General features: G+C 41.2%; 1 protein-coding gene across 7 annotated transcripts in view; it reads left to right on the top strand.

Annotated features, from left to right (window-relative positions):
- The window catches only part of OTUD7A (OTU deubiquitinase 7A), a 267,788-nt gene that overhangs the window by 212,458 nt on the left and 36,874 nt on the right, over positions 1-18,456 (top strand). For all 7 annotated transcript variants that reach the window (XM_030578509.1, XM_030578508.1, XM_030578510.1 and 4 more), the window contains one exon: positions 10,272-10,399. In XM_030578509.1, the coding sequence (XP_030434369.1) occupies positions 10,272-10,399 (128 nt within the window). The remainder of the gene's footprint in view (positions 1-10,271; positions 10,400-18,456) is intronic.

Raw genomic sequence — 18,456 nt, 5'->3', positions numbered from 1 at the left:
TTTGCAGACTAGCTAATCTCATTATAAAAACAACATGAATTGTGAGAGCAATTTTAAAACGGTGGCATATTTAATCATAATAAGGTTCCTGCACTGCATGTTGTTTCCACATGATTTTGACTTCTGAGCTCCATATAGCATACAACACATTGATAGTGTCGTCAGACGCTACCAGTGTGGTGCTCTGCTCTGTTCAATGTTGATATCAGTCGTCTGCATGCGTGTGTTCCCTCTGTGTGCTGCCCCAACTCTGCAGATGGCTGACACAGCAGACCCTGAGAGAACCGGCAATGACCACAGACTCTAATAAGGTGTGAAGGCACCCGGGCCAGGTTTATTGTCAAACGAAGCACAGTAATAGTTTCCTATAGACTCTACAGGACATACTATGAATATGTGCCCCCTGACAATGGACACAGCTCAGTCAGTGGCGAGGCTTTCCACTGCCCCCTAGGCCGGACAAGAACGTCCAAGGGATGCATTCTTATACACAGGTACGAACAGGTTACACATCATTGAACGTACTGAGGTACATCCCTTCTATTAGGGAGTTGCCTTTCTCTTCACACAGGTTGGTTTGAACAAACTATCCATCCATCATACTGGTTATCCATCGTTTTGTTCTTTCATATTGTCTATTCACCATATTGTCTATCCATCATATTGTCCTTTTATACTGTCTTTAGGCTAGGTCTACCTGTTATTTATCTGTGTGGGATGTGTTCGTACCCAGCTGTTCTGGTGCCCTCTTGGCCAATGTTCATTTTATTGGTGATTAATACATACTTCTAGCAGCCCTCTTCTTGCCAACTTCTGTGAGCGGGACCTGCCTTTGGCTCGCAGCCCAGCTTTGCTTAACAATGTCTTGACTATTACTCTAGTTCAGGCTTCAGGCCTCATATCAGGCCCTGATACCAAGGATTTGTGTTTCATGGACTCATTTTACTACCGATAGTTGTGGAACAGACACTATTACCAGTTCAAAATCATTTTTGTTAGATTTCCTTGTGTTCTTAGATCACCTGTGAAACTTCTGTTAGGATATTCAGTGACACCATTGTCTGTGGTCTGTTCTCTCCTTTACACATGGAGATTAATGCATTTAACTCCCTTTAATACTAATAGGAATTATGGCTGAAGTCCACGTCTTCAGCACCAACCGTACCAGGAAATGGGCTTTTGCTTAGTGGACCAAAGTTACCAGTATGGAGAGTGTAAGCTCTGTGGGGCAGATTCTGTCTTTTGTTCTATGTTTATATTCTATCTAACACAATGGGGTCCTGCTTTGCAACTGGGGCCCATAGGTGCTCCCACAAGACAAACTAATAATAATAATAAATGATGATTAATAATAATTAATAATCCATTTTCTCTCTCCTGCCTCCACACCTGGATGTCAGGCAAGAGTCAGCTATACAATTGATTGCAGTCATTACTAATAGCACACAACATTCCCACAACCCCACGTGGGATTGGTAGCCAATGAATTCACACAATTTGGAGATCCATTGGCTACACATGCCCATAATCTTCCTTGTCAAACAAAGGATAGAGAGTCTACCTCCATGTTTATTCACTTTTTCACTCCACCCCCACATCAATCTACCAGTTCCCACAACATTTTGGGTTTCTCACAACATGATGATTTCATCCTAGCTGTGTAAATCCTCACAGATTTAGAACATGCTTTTATGGTTCTTCTAGTATTTGTTATTGCCCTTTCTCTTTTCCATCTCTCCCTGTAATAAGAGGTCATACTGGAGTATGTTCTTGACTTGAATCCTAACACAGTACTGTCTTCAGAGTGTATAACACTGTGATCTTTTTGGTCATTTTGCCTCATTCAATTATGAGAGGAATCTCCATGTGCACTTGTTTCATTTTGCTCCAAGCTTTTTGGTGTTTTTACATTAAGATGTAAAAAGAAAAAAAAAACCACTATAAAAGAAAAGATTTAGTATATTTTTTAGCTTTTGTCATCTAAGTCCAAATACTCATTCACTCTTTGGAAACAATATCCAAATTCACTGAATTAAAGTGTGAGGTCAGCCTAAGAAATACTGAATCAGGTTTAAAATATTCTTCTGGGAGAGACAAAGAGAGAGACAGTTTGGGGAAAATGAATAATGGGAAATCTGTTAAATTATATACACTGGGAATAAATAACTTCTCATCAATATTCACTTTCCCTTTCAACCTCCTTCAATTTTCACAGTTTAATTAGCAATCGCAGGAAACTGGGAATCGCACCACTATTGCAGGGTAAATTGTGAGGTTAAAAAGTGACTTTTATTGATTTAATCTTAAATATTAAAATATTTCTTACATTTCTAGATCCTTTCATCCTAAAAAAAGATAGTAAAATGCTTCACAAATGTCATCTATACAGGGAACATTTCACCTACTTCGGAAATGCAGCCCTTCTAGAATAATGTGCACCCACTCATTAAGATCTCATAGAGCTGCTAGTCAACAGTTCAGGACAGGAAGTGAAGAAAAATGCCATAGCATGAAGTAGATGAAGGAATTTTAGGTAGAAAGAATGTATCCAAATTATTACTTGATCAGGAAATCACTGTTTACCCCCTGAGTCTTCTGAGGTGTCCCTGGGATCTTTGATTGCCACAGATATTAAGCACTTCTTTGTTGTCTCATCCAAAAGAAAACACATCCAGCAGCCTAAGGTCTCTTAGTCCACTACTAACTGCATGCTGAATCATTGGTTCAGTACTAACACAAAGCAAGGGTTGCTACTTCCTGAGTAGCCAGCACCACTTCCTGCTGCATCATGGATTTTCCCTAGAGTTCCCTTACCCAAGTAGTAGGAGTAATAGCAGCAGCAGTATTGCGTAGAGCACACATCACATCTGTCTCTTATGGAAGATGATTATAGAATAGTGTTATAATTTTTGAGGGAAAGGGCAGCCTTTACAGTCATAGGATATGTGCATGGTGTTGGTATATGGATGAAGGAGACCCTCAAAATACAGAAGAAGAAGGAAAAATCTTTGGACCTGTACTGATCTGACAATTGAAATTGCCAATAAATTTTTTGATGGAAAAAAATGAAACATTTGCAAAAACTTTCATTGAAAATTTGTTTAGATTTTTTTCCCTCCAATCTCTACCAACTAGCATCTTGTATTGCTACCTTCCCTAACTGAGGTCCTTGTGAACCTTCATCCCAGTGGTGGCTGAATTTCTTTGTGTCTGTGTGAATGTTCTTGTAAAGCATGTTGCGCTCCATCAGGAGGAAAGTGCACTATCCTGTCAAAATATATGAACTAGATGATGATAGTACGGAGAGGATAATTCTGATTCCCCTCTTATACGTTAGTGTGTGTTCAAGTTTCCATATCACAGAAAGATGAGAAATAATCTGCCAATTAAGCAAACGTGTATTGCTTAAAAAATTGAAAATAAGTGTTTGAAAAAATAGATCTAATTTCTGTGAATTAGTTTGATATATTTCTTTCTCTTTCTTTTGTATTGTGATATAAATTATTTCTCTAAATTCTTAAAAATTAAAATATGCAGCCGCTGTATATATTCTCACCTTGGAGATTTGTTTTTTGCTTCAGTTTTCTCACAAAGTCTGTAATAAGGAAAGAAACCTCTTCAGTGAGACATGTGAAGAATAGACAAACAGTGAACCATTGCTTCTGGCCACCCATTTGTCTGTATTTTTTGGATGGTCGCTTACAGTCACAGATTTCTATAAAATGTTCTTTTAAAGAAGGGCATTCAAGGTTCAGTTCACTTCCACTCTTTGTATTGCTTTCTGAAAACTTTCAAAGCTGCTGTCTCAGCAGCACTTTCTATAGACAGTTGATTTATATCACAAGGTACAGACTCCTAGTCAGTGGTTTTTCTGACTTTTTCCATGTTTTACAAAAGCAAGAGGATATAGCATTGCTTAGGAAAAATCCATTTTCTCCAAGTAAGGCTCTTTAAATGGCATTTATTTAACTGAATATTGATCACAACATAAATCTTATAGGCTTATCATTCCTGAAGCGCAGGAGAACTGGAGGGTGAAGTGCAGAAATTGTCTCAGTAAAAGATATGGAAGGTAGAATATAAGAGTAATGCAGTGGAATTGTCCATGCTCTTCCTATACTTCTAGATAAGATTTTTCAGCTAATTCCTCCCACACAGTTTAAATATTACTCTAGAGAATTACACAATCTATAGAAGTTTTGCATGCTAAACAGAAAAGGGACAGATATTCAGTTATCAGCTAGAAATCTGGACCATGGCCCTTATGTCAGAGAAAAAACTCTCTTTAACTCTCACCATTTCCTATTTTCAAAAAATGACAGTATTCTGCAGCTATACATCTACCCCAATATAACGCGACCAGCTGTAACATGAATTAGGATATAATGTGGTAAAACAGTGCTTCGGGGGGAGCGGGGCCGGGCACTCCAACAGATCAAAACAAGTTCAATATAACGCAGTTTCATCTATAATGCGGTAAGATTTTTTTGGTCCCGAGGACAGTGTTATATCGGGCTAGAGGTGTACCTGTAACTATACCAAAGCATTCATGCAAGATGTAGCATTTGGGGCCTTTACTATAGAACACTGAAGTGCTACTTCTTTTCCTTGTATGTGAGAGACAGAGAACAGAGAGACTGAACTCAGAAAACCTTCATTGATCCTGAATATGAGATCTGTTTTCACCATGACAAAAATTAACAATGGAATGCTGTACCTGTGTAATAGGACATGCATTGCTTAATACATTTCTTGGTGAAATGGAAAAGTGATCAGTGATGCAGTAATATTTATAGGCAAAACTATTATGTAGGTCAGTAAAGACTAGAGAAAACTGAAGAATTATTGTAGGGACTGAACAAAACTAGGTGAATGGACAGTAGGATGGCAGATGAAATGCAGTGTTGCCAATGCAAGCTAATGCACACTAGAATAATCATTTTAATTTCTCAGACACATTACTGGGTTCTAACTTAGATGTAACCAACCAGGAAAAAGAGCTGGTTATCATAGTGGATTGATCAATGCAAACTTTTTAGCTATGTGAAGCAGTGGGTAAAAATACAAACAAAAATTCAGTGTATATATAAAGAAGATTGAAAACAGTACTGAAAATATAATGTTATTTTATAAATTATGCTTATTATAGTAGTGATTATTATACTAATATTATATTACTATTCATATTATATTTACAAGTTACACTGTATTAAATTCTAATTATTATGCTAATATTTGTATATTGCTTTTATATACATCAGTGGTACAGTGTTCACTCACCTGTTTAACTGTGTTCAGTTCTAGTTACCGTATCTCAGATAAGATCTCGCATTGACAAAAGGGGTTAAGAGATGGATGACAGAATTATTAGGGGGATGGAAAAACCTGGAACAAATATTGAAAAAAGATTAGAGTGAAATCCTGGCCCCACTGAAGTAAATGCAGCTTCCCACCAACTCACCCCATTGACTTCAACAGGGCAAGGATTTCACCTGTGATGGGACAAGGCCAGATGGCTACAGTAAAGTACTGAGGAACAGGTATGTTAGCCCCAGGCTAAACAAATCCCTAGTACCATGGTAACCAAATGGCAGTTGCTCCAGGTTAATCAAGGCACCTGGGGCCAATTAAGATCTTTCTAGAAGGCAGTGAAGATAGCTACATTGCTTAGAACACCTGCAGCCAATCAAGGCAGGCTAATCAGGGCACCTGGGTTTAAAAAGGAGCTCACTCCAGTCAGGTGGGGAGGAGCCAGAGGAGAGGAAGCGCATGTGAGGAGCTGGGAGCAAGAGGTGCGAGGAGCTGAGACTGAGAGGGTGTGCTACTGGAGGATTGAGGAATTATCAGACAATCAAGCATTATCAGACACCAGGAGGAAGGTCCTGTGGTGAGGATAAAGAAGGTGTTTGGAGGAGGCCATGGGCAAGTAGCCCAGGGAGTTGTAGCTGTCATGCAGCTGTTACAAGAGGCACTATAGACAGCTGCAGTCCACAGGGCCCTGGGCTGGAATCTGGAGTATAGGGCTGGCCCGGGTTCCCCCCAAACCTCGCAACTCCTGATCAGACACAGGAGGAGCTTACCCAGACTGTGGGTTCCACCAGAGGGGAAGATCACTGAGGTGAGCAAATCCGCCAATAAGCGCAGGACTGTCATAACCTAGTCCCAGATTTGGACCTTAGCATCCAAAATATGGGGGTTAGCATGAAAATCTCCAAGCTTAGTTACCAGCTTGGACCTGGTAAAGCTGCCACCACCCAAAAAATTAGAGTGTTTTGGGGCACTCTGGTCCCCCCAAAAACCTTCCCTGGGGACCCCAAGACCCAACTCCCTTGAGTCTCACAACAAAGGGAAATAAACCTTTTCCCTTCCCCTCTCCAGGTGTTTCTGGAGAGATACACAGAAGCAAACTCCGTGAATCTAAACAGAGGGACTCCACCCTCCCCGTTCCCAGTCCTGGAGAACAAAATTACCAAGAGCTAATCTCTCTTTCCCCCTCACCCAGAGGGTAAGAAAAGTCAGGCTAGTAAATCTAACACACACAGATTTCCCCCTGATTTCTTCCTCCCACCAATTCCCTGGTGAGTACAGACTTAATTTCCCTGGAGTTCCCCACTAAAGAAAAACTCCAACAGGTCTTAAAAAGAAAGTTTTATATAAAAGGAAAGAAAAATACATAAAAATGGTCTCTCTGTATTAAGGTGACAAATACAGGGTCAATTGCTTAAAAGAATATTGAATAAACGGCCTTATTCAAAAAGAATACAATTTAAAGCACTCCAGCAACTATAGACATGTAAATACAAAAGAAAAAAACCATATAACTCACTATCTGATCTTTTTGTACTTACAACTGGGAAACAGAAGATTAGGAAGCAGGAAACAGAAATCACTTCTCATAGCTGAGAGAGAGGTAGACAGAAGACCCAAGATCAAAGACTCGCACACAAAACTCCCTCCACCCAGATCTGAAAAAGTCTGGTTTCCTGATTGGTCCTCTGGTCAGGTGTTTCAGGAACTTCTTTCTAGGTGTAAGAGACATTAACCCTTAGCTATCTGTTTATGACAAGGACCCACCAAGGTAAAGGAGGAACTTTGTCACACACCTTAGGAAGGTTTTTCATTTGGAGTGAAAATGAATCAATGAGGACAGAAGGGGGCTTTGAAATAATGTTGTAAATAAGTAAATCCTGTTGTACATAGATTTGTGATTCCACATCCTTCAAGATATGAACCAAAAAGTTCTATTTGTGCATAATAATAAGAAGGGCACGTGTGTCACTGTTCACTTTTCTATCTCACCAAGAAATATATTAAGCAATGTGTGCCCTATTACACAGGATAGGGCATTCCACTGTGAATTTGAGAGAACGTCTAGGCTACAGTGCCAATGTTGATTTGTCATAGGTCTTATTTAAAACATACACAGCATATAGATTCCATGATGAATAACAATCTATTAGCTGGGTAAAATTTCTTCTCTGTCTGACTCTCTCTCTCCCTTCTTGCCTATCATCTTCAGGTTTTTAACATTGTGTTGTCTCCTTCTACCTACACTGCTGACAGCTTCTCTGCCCACTAATGTGCCAGACATAACACAAGGCGAGGTTTCAAAATGACTTAATGGCATGCGGGTTAGCAGGGAGAAGAAAACAACAATACCTTTACTACTAGAAAAATTGCTGATGGAGGAAATACAAACTTACATAAAATTTTCAGTAGTTCTTACTATTGTGCTGACTGAATGGCCTCCAGGACAGAGTTCAGCCAAGTTAAATAGAGGGCTCAGTTTATCTGCTGAATAGAACATATGATAGCTTTGTTCTTGAAGTCTGGATCAGAGATTAATCAGTGTTACAACAAATGAAAGACCTTTTTGGCCTTGTTTGCGAAGGTGCTGACCACTTGTAGCTCCAGTTTTTGTCTTGGAGAAACTAAAGGCCTGATGGAAAACTCACTGAAGTCAATGGCAGGCTTTTTATTGACTTCAGTAGGTTTTGGATCAGATCCTCTATGCTAATTTAAGGGAAAACCAGATGTCTGTGGCATTCAATGACCAGCATTTTAGGGCCATATTAAAGATCTAGAAGATGCTTGCCCCTACTCTTTAATATACTATGTCTCTGTTCTTGCTGCTGCAACTGCTGGGCTGCTAGATGCCAGAATGTTTTGAGTGTTCTGTATACTTTCCAACCTGTATTTCAGTATGAGGAAAACATTTGTGTGTCTGTACACAGACATATGTATATATACATGTATGTGAAGAATGTAGAATCTTTGAAAATGTGTATTTGGGGGGAGTCTATTCACTTTTGGTACCACAAATCTTTCTTTTTTTAAAAGTAATTTTACAAAGTTGTTTAGGTTTCTGGAACGACATTCTCAGGAATACATATGATCCTCTAGATGTAGATGTTGGTTTAATGCTTTCTATTTGTCATGTTGACTTTTGTCCTTGTGGCACTTGATACTAATAGCTCTCAGTATATGGACCTTGTATGAATTTTATAGGTACTGACCTGGGTGCTCGACTGAGCAATTATAAATTAAAGTCTCACCTTATGTGTCACAAGTATTGTAGATGTAATTTTTGCTGCTTGCCTAAGCTTTGTACTCTATAATCCGCTTGGGTAACAGTGATTAGGAAATTTAATCTGGGTTTTCACTGCAATGCACATGGCACCCAGATTCCTCATTTGTCTCTTTTAATGGATATCCAGCAGTTATGGTATTTTCCATTTTCTGTCATTGCTGGTGCCTTTGAGACATGAGATTATGAATAGAATAGAACAGAAATTGTCTGAAGATCACCACAGATAGGATTGACATCATTCTAATTTGGTAACAGCATCGTCTGCGTACTTGTCTCCTCCAAGATCTTTTTGTAGGTAATTTTGTTCATTTTGGCCACCTTTGAAGTTAAGAACTCTGGTCTAGTAATGGATATGATCATATGTACAGAATTATCTTTCTTTGACACAAAATGTCATATCAACAACTGTGAAATATTACCAAATAACTCCCCTTTCTTGGGCAGCTAGATGCTAAAAGGCCATTCTGCTCTTTCATCATGTAGAGAAAGTATTATAACTTTCTGGTGTCATTAAAATAATCTTAATTATATATAAAATATGAAGGGAGAAAAAGCTGACATGTAGAAGTCTTTTCAAGTGCTCAAGAGCTTAAATTGACCTCCAATTAAATTTTGCATTGTTTTCCTAAATTCCTTTCTTTTCATGCATGACACTTTCCAAGGTACTTTTTAAGTATTTTAAGTTACTTTCTCAGTATGATGCTGGGTGAGCTTTAGAGCTACTTAGGCTATTGTTGAATGTTCAAAATATAGACTGGAAAAAAATGTCTGTAAAAGCAAAAACATTAATGACCAGATATTTTGACTTAAGAATTTGCTCTTAGTTTGATATTTGTTTTATTCTGCTAGTGCCAGACTAGATTTTGTCACTGAACGATAAATAGTACTCTGAGCTCGATCTAGCTCCTGTGAAAGTCAGTGGAAAAACTCCTATTGACTTCAGTAGGAGCTAAATCGGACTCATTACAAGGTCACCATAAATGGAAGAGTCAGATGTTCAGTAGTTTATTCTGTAGTCCTGTATAGCATTTTGACTTTCATGAACTCTTGTCTTAAATGTGAGCTGCTACATTGCTTCTTTTTTGTATGACTCCAGAAACAAATGTCAAAGCTGGTCAGTGAATGGACAAGAAAATTAATTTGAAGGAGATTCCTCGTCTCTTCCCGACCCACACCCTAGTTTTTTTTCTTGTTGTGCATATTTTGATACTGATTAAAAGACTTAGGGGCACAGGCTTAGAGACTGAAGTCCTCTCTCCACAAGGCAGGTATGACATTGGTAACAGAAGTACCAGATTCCTACACTGCCATACCAATGTGCCTCAACCTTTTACCTGGGAGGTGTGAGGGAATACTTGACTTTCCAGCCTTGGCTTCTCTATATAGGGTGCCAAAGGTGATGGTAATTTTAGTGATAGGGACAACCATCCACTAGGAGCTTGGCTGAGAATCACATAAAACTGGTGGCTACCAAAATGTATCAGATAGTGAAGATTTCAGTCACTACTAATCTAACCTGAATTTGAAATGAAGACTGAAAGAGAAAAAGTTCTATGTGTCATTGCTAGTTCACGTGAGACCCTTATTTCCCTCTTTCTCTTTGTCTATTTCATAACCTGGAGGGGAAAAAAATCTTCATTTGTAAGTTGATCAGCTGAGGTCATTGTGCTATGTTTTCCAGAGTTGATAATTCAGAAGATCCAGTGTATGAGAGTTTAGAAGAATTCCACGTTTTTGTCTTAGCACATATATTGAGAAGACCAATTGTTGTTGTAGCAGACACCATGTTAAGAGACTCAGGCGGAGAAGGTAAGTCTTTCATTAGCACTTTATGCACCTAGCTGAAGTAAATAAATGTAGTTGTCAAGGAATTTTAGAGCACAACACATTTGTCCATTATAACAGTCTTTTTATTATAATGTCCATAAACAAGGAGTACCAGTGCAGAGCATTTCAGGGATTTTAGGTCTGTGGAGCCCATCATCTTTCATGTGACTTGATTCATGTGTCTAAAAGCATATACAGCACTGTGAACATTTGCCCCATTTTCAAAACAATATTGAAATTCAGGGAATCTGTACGAGATTTATAGGGCAATCAAGCTCTGTTAGCAAAGTTCTAATTCTGCTGTATTCTTTTCTCCTTCCACACTCCACAATCATCATTTTCTATCAGTGTTTATGCTTCTTTTAAATTTTTCCTTCTTATGCATTTCCTTCTAAAATTTAAGACCTTGTTTAATATAAAAGTCACCGAATTTAAAAACACATTCTGTAGTTGTATGCCTTATCTAAAGCACATTGAAGTCATTGACTGCATTGGGCTTTGGATCAAGTCCCGGGTCTAAATACATTTTTAAGGCTAGATCAACTTTTTTTGTTTTTCTATTGACTTATTAAAAGAAGGTAGGCAAATATTACAATTCATATGGATTTTTTAAATTTTTTTTATTTATTTTTAATGTGAATTACGACACCAATAACAAACCACTAAATAGTGAATTATGCAATGTATCATCAAATCAAATAGTTTGAAAACAATTCATGCATGAAAATATATTCTGACAAAGTGGTTTGAACCACTTCAAGTAATGAACGCATTTATAAAGTTCAATTTGTTTGCACACAAAAAAGTGAAGTTCATCCAATAAACTATTCACTATGAATAATTTGCCCAGTTTCCTTTACAGTCCTGTTTTTTTCTGAATGTTTTTGCATGTTATTCTATGATGAGTCTTTGTATGTAGTAACACTTATTATTAAAGTCATCTTAAAATTCCCACTATAAGCAACTGTAAACAGAGGCTTATAACTTTGCCAAAGTATAACCACTTAGGCTAAACTTTTCCATGCTGAGTGTCTGCCTTAGGCTGAATTCTTTTGGCAAATATCAGCTAAATTTGTTTGGCTGTTTCTGAGAACGAAGCTGGGCAGACTTGTATTGTTTGCCCATGTTAAAAACAATTCTAGTGATCTCTTCTTGGAGAAGCTCTAACACCCTTATGCTTTGGAGCAGGGATTTGAAATTTGGCAGGGCTGGCCTTAATGTCAGAGAAGTGCCTTTTGCCATCCCATCTAAATCCACCCAAATTTTGCAAAGTTCTAAGCCTTTGAAAAATCACTGTTCGCACATGCCCAGGGCCAGGCAACCTTAATTATGGTATTTTCTAACTTGCAATCTTAATAGTGTTCTTGTAACATAGTTTTCAGTTCACCGGCAGAGCTGGAATCTTTAAATCCACCTGCCAAACCTCTGCCACTTGAGGTAACAGCATAAGTGATAGCAGTAGCAGGCTGTCATTCTCTATGTGGACCAGCACTGGGGAGAGGGAGAGGGGATGAAGCACACGCAGGGCCGTCCTTAGGATTTATGGGGCCCTACGCAGTATTATTAAACTGGTGCCCCTATGCTGGATGGCAGCCCAAGCTCACAGCCTGGTGGGGGAGGGGGAGGAGGGACTTGACAGCAAAGGATAATGAGATGCCCAGCCTGCCTCATGGTGGCGGAGAGTCACAGTTCCCCGCAGAGACTTCCATGCACTCTCCCTCATGCAGAATGGACATGAAGAAAGTACCTAATTAAAAGCACTAAAATTTGGGAATAAAAAATGTCAGTCACAGGTTTTTTGATATGCCCTGAAGTTTGTCAGAGATTTATTTGCAAAAACTTCATAGTAAGGGTGAGTCAGCTCTCCTGCTGAATACAACATTACATATAATGGAATATATGATGCAGCTCTTCTCTGTTTTACATTTTCTTCATCAGTATTTCTAAGTTGAATTTATATTTTAAATGTACTCAAATCTTAAGCCAGCATTCCAGAATACTACATATTTATCTCACTGAAACAAAGACATTCTTTTAAATTAATCAGAGAGGTTTAGTGTGTTCATAACAATGTTCATTGCTTTTAGAAAAAGGGAACAGTAATTTACTTTGTGTCTTCTCCATAACAAGAGACATGGTTATGAAATTTCACCAACTTTAAAAAAATATGTTTCCAAAGATTTTAGGTATAACAAGGATTTTATCTTACTAAGGTACTGATTTTGCTGGAGGGTTCTTTTAAAACTAGTTTGTCGGATAGTCAGAAGTAAAGAAAGGGAACTCTTTGTCCAGCTATCTGGAAGGGAAGGACTGTTGTCCCTTTAAGGGCTCTCTTCAGTGGGGAGTGGGGGGAGAGGTGGTGAAGGGATGGACAGAAAGGACAGGAAGACTTGGAAGCACTTTTTTTTTAACTATAGTAATTAAAATGTGTATTTTAGATAAGGGAGGTCTTTTGAAGGATTTATTTAAAAACTATGTGTGAAGATCCACACATTTAAGGCTAAAGATGATTGTGCATCTAAAACTCTATGCAAGCATTTTTTAGAAATGTGATTTTATAATCTTCACCAGCTCACTAATGAAATATTTTTAAAGCAAATTTTAAACTAAGGTCCTGTAGACTGACATGTTCTGTGTAAATATTACATTAATGCACAACTGTTTTTGTCAGTAAAGTCAGAAACTGACAGTATAAAAATTTATTTGGGCATAAGCTTTCGTGGACATCTGATGAAATGGGTTCTAGTCCACAGAAGCTTATGCCCAAATACTTTGTTAGTCTTTGAGGTGACACAAGGACTCGTCCTTGTTTTTGCTGATACAGACTAACAGGACTACCTGTCATAAACAGATAGTTAAGGGTTAATGTCTCTTTCACCTGAAGCACCTGACCAGAGGACCAATCAGGAAACCGGATTTTTAAACCAATCAGGAAACCGGATTTTTTCAACTTTGGGTGGAGGGAAGTTTGTGTAAGAGTCTTTTGTCTGCCTGCCTGCTTCCTCTGAGCTTTGGAGAAGTAGTTCTACTTTCTAATCTTTTGTTTCTAAGTGTAAGGACAAAGAGATCAGATAGTAAGTTCTATGGTTTTCTTTTCTTTGGTATTTGCATGAATATAAGTGCTGGAGTGCTTTGATTTGTATTCTTTTGGAATAAGGCTGTTTATTCAATATTCTTTTAAGCAATTGCCCTGTGTTGTGTCATCTTAATACAGAGAGACCATTTGTATTTTTTCTTTCTTTTTTATATAAAGCTTTCTTTTAAGACCTGTTGGAGTTTTTCTTTACTTCAGGGAAATTGAGTCTATACTCACCAGGGAATTGGTGGGAGGAAGAAATCGGGGAGATCTGTGTGTTGGATTGCTAGCCTGATTTTGCATTCCCTCTGGGGGGAATAGGAAAGTACTTTTGTTTCCAGGATTGGGAACAGAGAGGGGGGAAGGGAAAAAGGATTATTTCCCTTTGTTGTGAGACTCAAGGGATTTGGGTCTTGGGGTCCCCAGGGAAGGTTTTTCAGGGGGACCAGAGTGCCCCAAAACACTCTAATTTTTTGGGTGGTGGCAGCAAGTACCAGGTCCAAGCTGGTAACTAAGCTTGGAGGTTTTCATGCTAACCCCCATATTTTGGACGCTAAGGTCCAGAATCTGGGAATAAGGTTATAACATGAGTGGCAGCTGGTGGGAGATAGACAGAATCCAGAAGCCAGTAGGAATATTATATTTTTCTTTTCTCTGCTAAGGGCTTTTTAGCAGAGAGAAACAGTTTGGTTTTAAAAGGGAACCAGAGAGAATTTTTTTTTTCTGCTCTCTCTGGCAGTTTGTGGCTTGCATGTTAAGGGTCTTTTGTCATGCAATAGCCCTCCCATTAGGAGGCAAGTACCAGCACTTATATGCATGCAAATAAAGTGGTTTTTCTGGTTTCCCTTCATTGAACATTAGCTAGAGAGAGAAAAGGAAAAAAGCACTGCTGCTAGGCAGACTTCAGGAGGCAACAGAGAACCTGCAGTTCAGAGGATAAACACCGGAGGGCACCCCAACACAAGAAAACAGGAATCATGACTTCTAAGGCAAAAATGAAGGCCGAAGAGCAATTCAGAGAAGCTGAACACAGGCGACAACTGGAAATAAAACAAGCAGAGATGGAGATGAAAGAAAGAGAAGAACAAATCAAACAGGCAGCACACAAAAGAAAACTAGAAGAAGAAGAGTTGGCCCACTGCCGAGAAATGGAAAAACAACAAAAAGAAAATGAAGAGAAGGAAAAACAGAGAAAACATGAACTGGAGTTGGCAAAAGCTGGGCTGCCTGTGCCAGCCAACCCTAACAACCCGGCGCCAATTATTGCTCCACAGCACAGGAAATTTCCCACCTACAAGGCAGGTGATGACACCGAGGCCTTCTTGGAAAATTTTGAAAGAGCCTGTCTTGGGTACAGCATCCCCGAAGACCAGTACATGGTAGAATTAAGGCCACACCTCAGTGGACCTTTAGTAGAGGTGGCAGCTGAAATGCCTAAGCGGCAAATGAATGACTATAAACTTTTTCAAACCAAGGCCAGATACAGAATGGGGATAACCCCAAATCATGCCCGTCGGCGCTTCAGAACCCAAAAGTGGAAACCAGAGGTGTCATTTCCCAAACACGCCTACTACATTGCAAAAAACTATGAGGCCTGGCTAACAGGAAACAACATTCAAACCCTGGAAGAACTGAACCTCCTCATACAAATGGAGCAGTTCTTGGATGGTGTTCCTGAAGACATCACACGGTACATACAAGATAGAAATCCCAAAGATATCGCTGAGGCGGGGGAGATTGGAGCCAAATGGATGGAACTGGCAGAAAGCAAGAAAGCTACTGTCAAGGGGAACGATTACCACAGGGGGCACACAGACCATAAACCCTACAACCGAGGACAGCCAAAGACCCCACATACCACCCAAGTAAAGCCACAGATACCCTACCCGTCCACCTCACCAGTCTCCAGTAACTCACCTCGGCCCAGTGACCCATCAGATGGAAGATGCTTTAAGTGTAATGAACTGGGACATATCAAGGCCAACTGTCCCAAGAACACCATGCGAGTGCAATTCATTACACCACCATCACACCAAAGATCCCCAGGCCCGGATGCCTCTCAAATACCCTTGGAGCGAAGGGAAAATTTGAGAGTGGGCGGAAAGAAGGTTACTGCGTGGAGAGACACGGGGGCACAAGTGTCAGCTATCCACCAATCCTTCGTAGACCCCAAATTCATCAACCCAAAGGCCAAAGTTACAATTTACCCCTTCATGTCACAAGCTGTAGACTTGCCTACAGCTCAACTGCCTGTCCAGTACAAAGGCTGGTCAGGAATGTGGACTTTTGCCGTCTATGACAATTATCCTATCCCCATGCTACTGGGGGAAGACTTGGCCAACCAGGTGAGGCGGGCCAAGAGAGTGGGAATGGTTACACGTAGCCAAACCAGGCAAGCTTCCAGATCCATTCCTGTTCCTGAGCCGTCCACAGAGGCCCCGTCTGTGTTACCTGAGACCCAGACAGAGGTAGTGGACCCGGATTCCATGCCTACCACTGAAACAGCCACAGCATCTCCAGTCCCAGGCCCGGAACTGGAACAGCAACCAGCACCAGCAATTGCAACCCCATCTTCAAACTCAACGCCAGAGGGCGCCAGCGAGCCAGAACTGGCAGAAGCACAAGACAGCCATACCCAAAAGGCTCAGCCAGAGCCTGAAATACCCTCAGGTGCACCAGCGGAGAGCGGTTCACCAGCAACGGAAACAACCCCGTCACCTACATCGCTTCCAGAGGGACCAAGCCCAAGTCCACAGTCTGAGGAAGAACTGGTGACCCCAGCCTCAAGGCAACAGTTCCAGACTGAGCAGGAAGCGGATGACAGCCTTCAGAAAGCTTGGGCGGCGGCACGGAGCACCCCACCGCATCTCAGCTCTTCTAATCGATCCCGGTTTGTTATAGACCAAGGACTTTTATACAAGGAAATTCTTTCTGGTGGACACCGGGAAGAATGGCAGCCGCAAAAACAGTTGGTGGTTCCAACTAAGTACCGGGGGAAACTCTTAAGCTTAGCCCATGATCATCCCAGTGACCATGCTGGGGTGAACAGAACCAAGGACCGGTTGGGGAAGTCCTTCCACTGGGAGGGGATGGGCAAGAATGTTGCCAAGTATGTCCGGTCTTGTGAGGTATGCCAAAGAGTGGGTAAGCCTCAAGACCAGGTCAAGGCCCCTCTCCAGCCACTCCCCATAATTGAGGTCCCATTTCAGCGAGTAGCTGTGGATATTCTGGGCCCTTTCCCAAAAAAGACGCCCAGAGGAAAGCAGTACGTACTGACTTTAGTGGACTTTGCTACCCGATGGCCAGAAGCAGTAGCTCTAGGCAACACCAGGGCTAACACTGTGTGCCTGGCCCTAACAGACATCTTTGCCAGGGTAGGTTGGCCCTCTGACATCCTTACAGATTCAGGGTCTAATTTCCTGGCAGGGACCATGGAAAAACTGTGGGAAACTCATGGGGTGAATCACTTGGTTGCCACCCCGTACCACCATCAAACCAATGGCCTGGTGGAAAGGTTCAATGGAACTTTGGGGGCCATGATACGAAAATTCATCAACGAATTCTCCAATAATTGGGACCTAGTGTTGCAGCAGTTGCTGTTTGCCTACAGGGCTGTACCACATCCCAGTTTAGGGTTTTCACCATTTGAACTTGTGTATGGTCACGAGGTTAAGGGGCCATTACAGTTGGTGAAGCAGCAATGGGAGGGGTTTACGCCTTCTCCAGGAACTAACATTCTGGACTTTGTAAGCAACCTACAAAGCACCCTCCGACACTCTTTAGCCCTTGCTAGAGAGAATCTAAAGGATGCTCAGGAAGAGCAAAAGGCCTGGTATGACAGACATGCCAGAGAACGTTCCTTCAAGGTAGGAGACCAGGTTATGGTCTTGAAGGCGCAACAGGCCCATAAGATGGAAGCATCATGGGAAGGGCCATTCACGGTCCAAGAACGCCTGGGAGCTGTAAACTACCTCATAGCATTTCCCAATTCCTCACTAAAGCCTAAAGTGTACCATGTTAATTCTCTCAAGCCTTTCTATTCCAGAGACTTACAGGTTTGTCAGTTTACAGTCCAGGGAGATGATGCTGAGTGGCCTGACGGTGTCTACTACGACGGGAAAAAAGACGGTGGCGTGGAAGAGGTGAACCTCTCAACCACCCTGGAACATCTGCAGCGGCAACAAATTAAGGAGCTGTGCACTAGCTTCGCCCCATTGTTCTCAGCCACCCCAGGACGGACTGAACGGGCATACCACTCCATTGATACAGGTAATGCTCACCCAATCAGAACCCCACCTTACCGGGTGTCTCCTCATGCCCAAGCTGCTATAGAACGGGAGATCCAGAACATGCTACAGATGGGTATAATCCGCTCATCTACCAGTGCATGGGCATCTCCAGTGGTTCTGGTACCCAAACCAGATGGGGAAATACGCTTTTGCGTGGACTACCGTAAGCTAAATGCTGTAACTCGTCCGGACAACTATCCAATGCCACGTACTGATGAGCTATTGGAGAAGTTGGGACGTGCCCAGTTCATCTCTACAATAGACTTAACCAAGGGGTACTGGCAAGTACCGCTAGATGAACCTGCCAAGGAGAGGTCAGCATTCGTCACCCATGCGGGGGTGTATGAATTCAATGTCCTTCCTTTCGGCCTTCGAAATGCACCCGCCACCTTCCAGAGGCTGGTAGATGGTCTACTAGCTGGACTGGGAGAATTTGCAGTTGCCTACCTCGATGATGTGGCCATTTTTTCAGACTCCTGGCCCGAACACCTACTACACCTGCAGAAGGTCTTTGAGCGCATCAGGCAGGCCGGACTAACTGTTAAGGCCAAAAAGTGTCAAATAGGCCAAAACAAAGTGACTTACCTGGGGCACCAGGTGGGTCGAGGAACCATAAACCCCCTACAGGCCAAGGTGGATGCTATCCAAAAGTGGCCTGTCCCAAAGTCAAAGAA

Source organism: Gopherus evgoodei, chromosome 10 (assembly GCF_007399415.2).
Source record: "Gopherus evgoodei ecotype Sinaloan lineage chromosome 10, rGopEvg1_v1.p, whole genome shotgun sequence".
Classification (NCBI taxonomy): Eukaryota; Metazoa; Chordata; order Testudines; family Testudinidae; genus Gopherus; species Gopherus evgoodei.
Note: the sequence above shows the minus strand (reverse complement) of the source record. Positions and strands in the feature narration are given on the sequence as shown.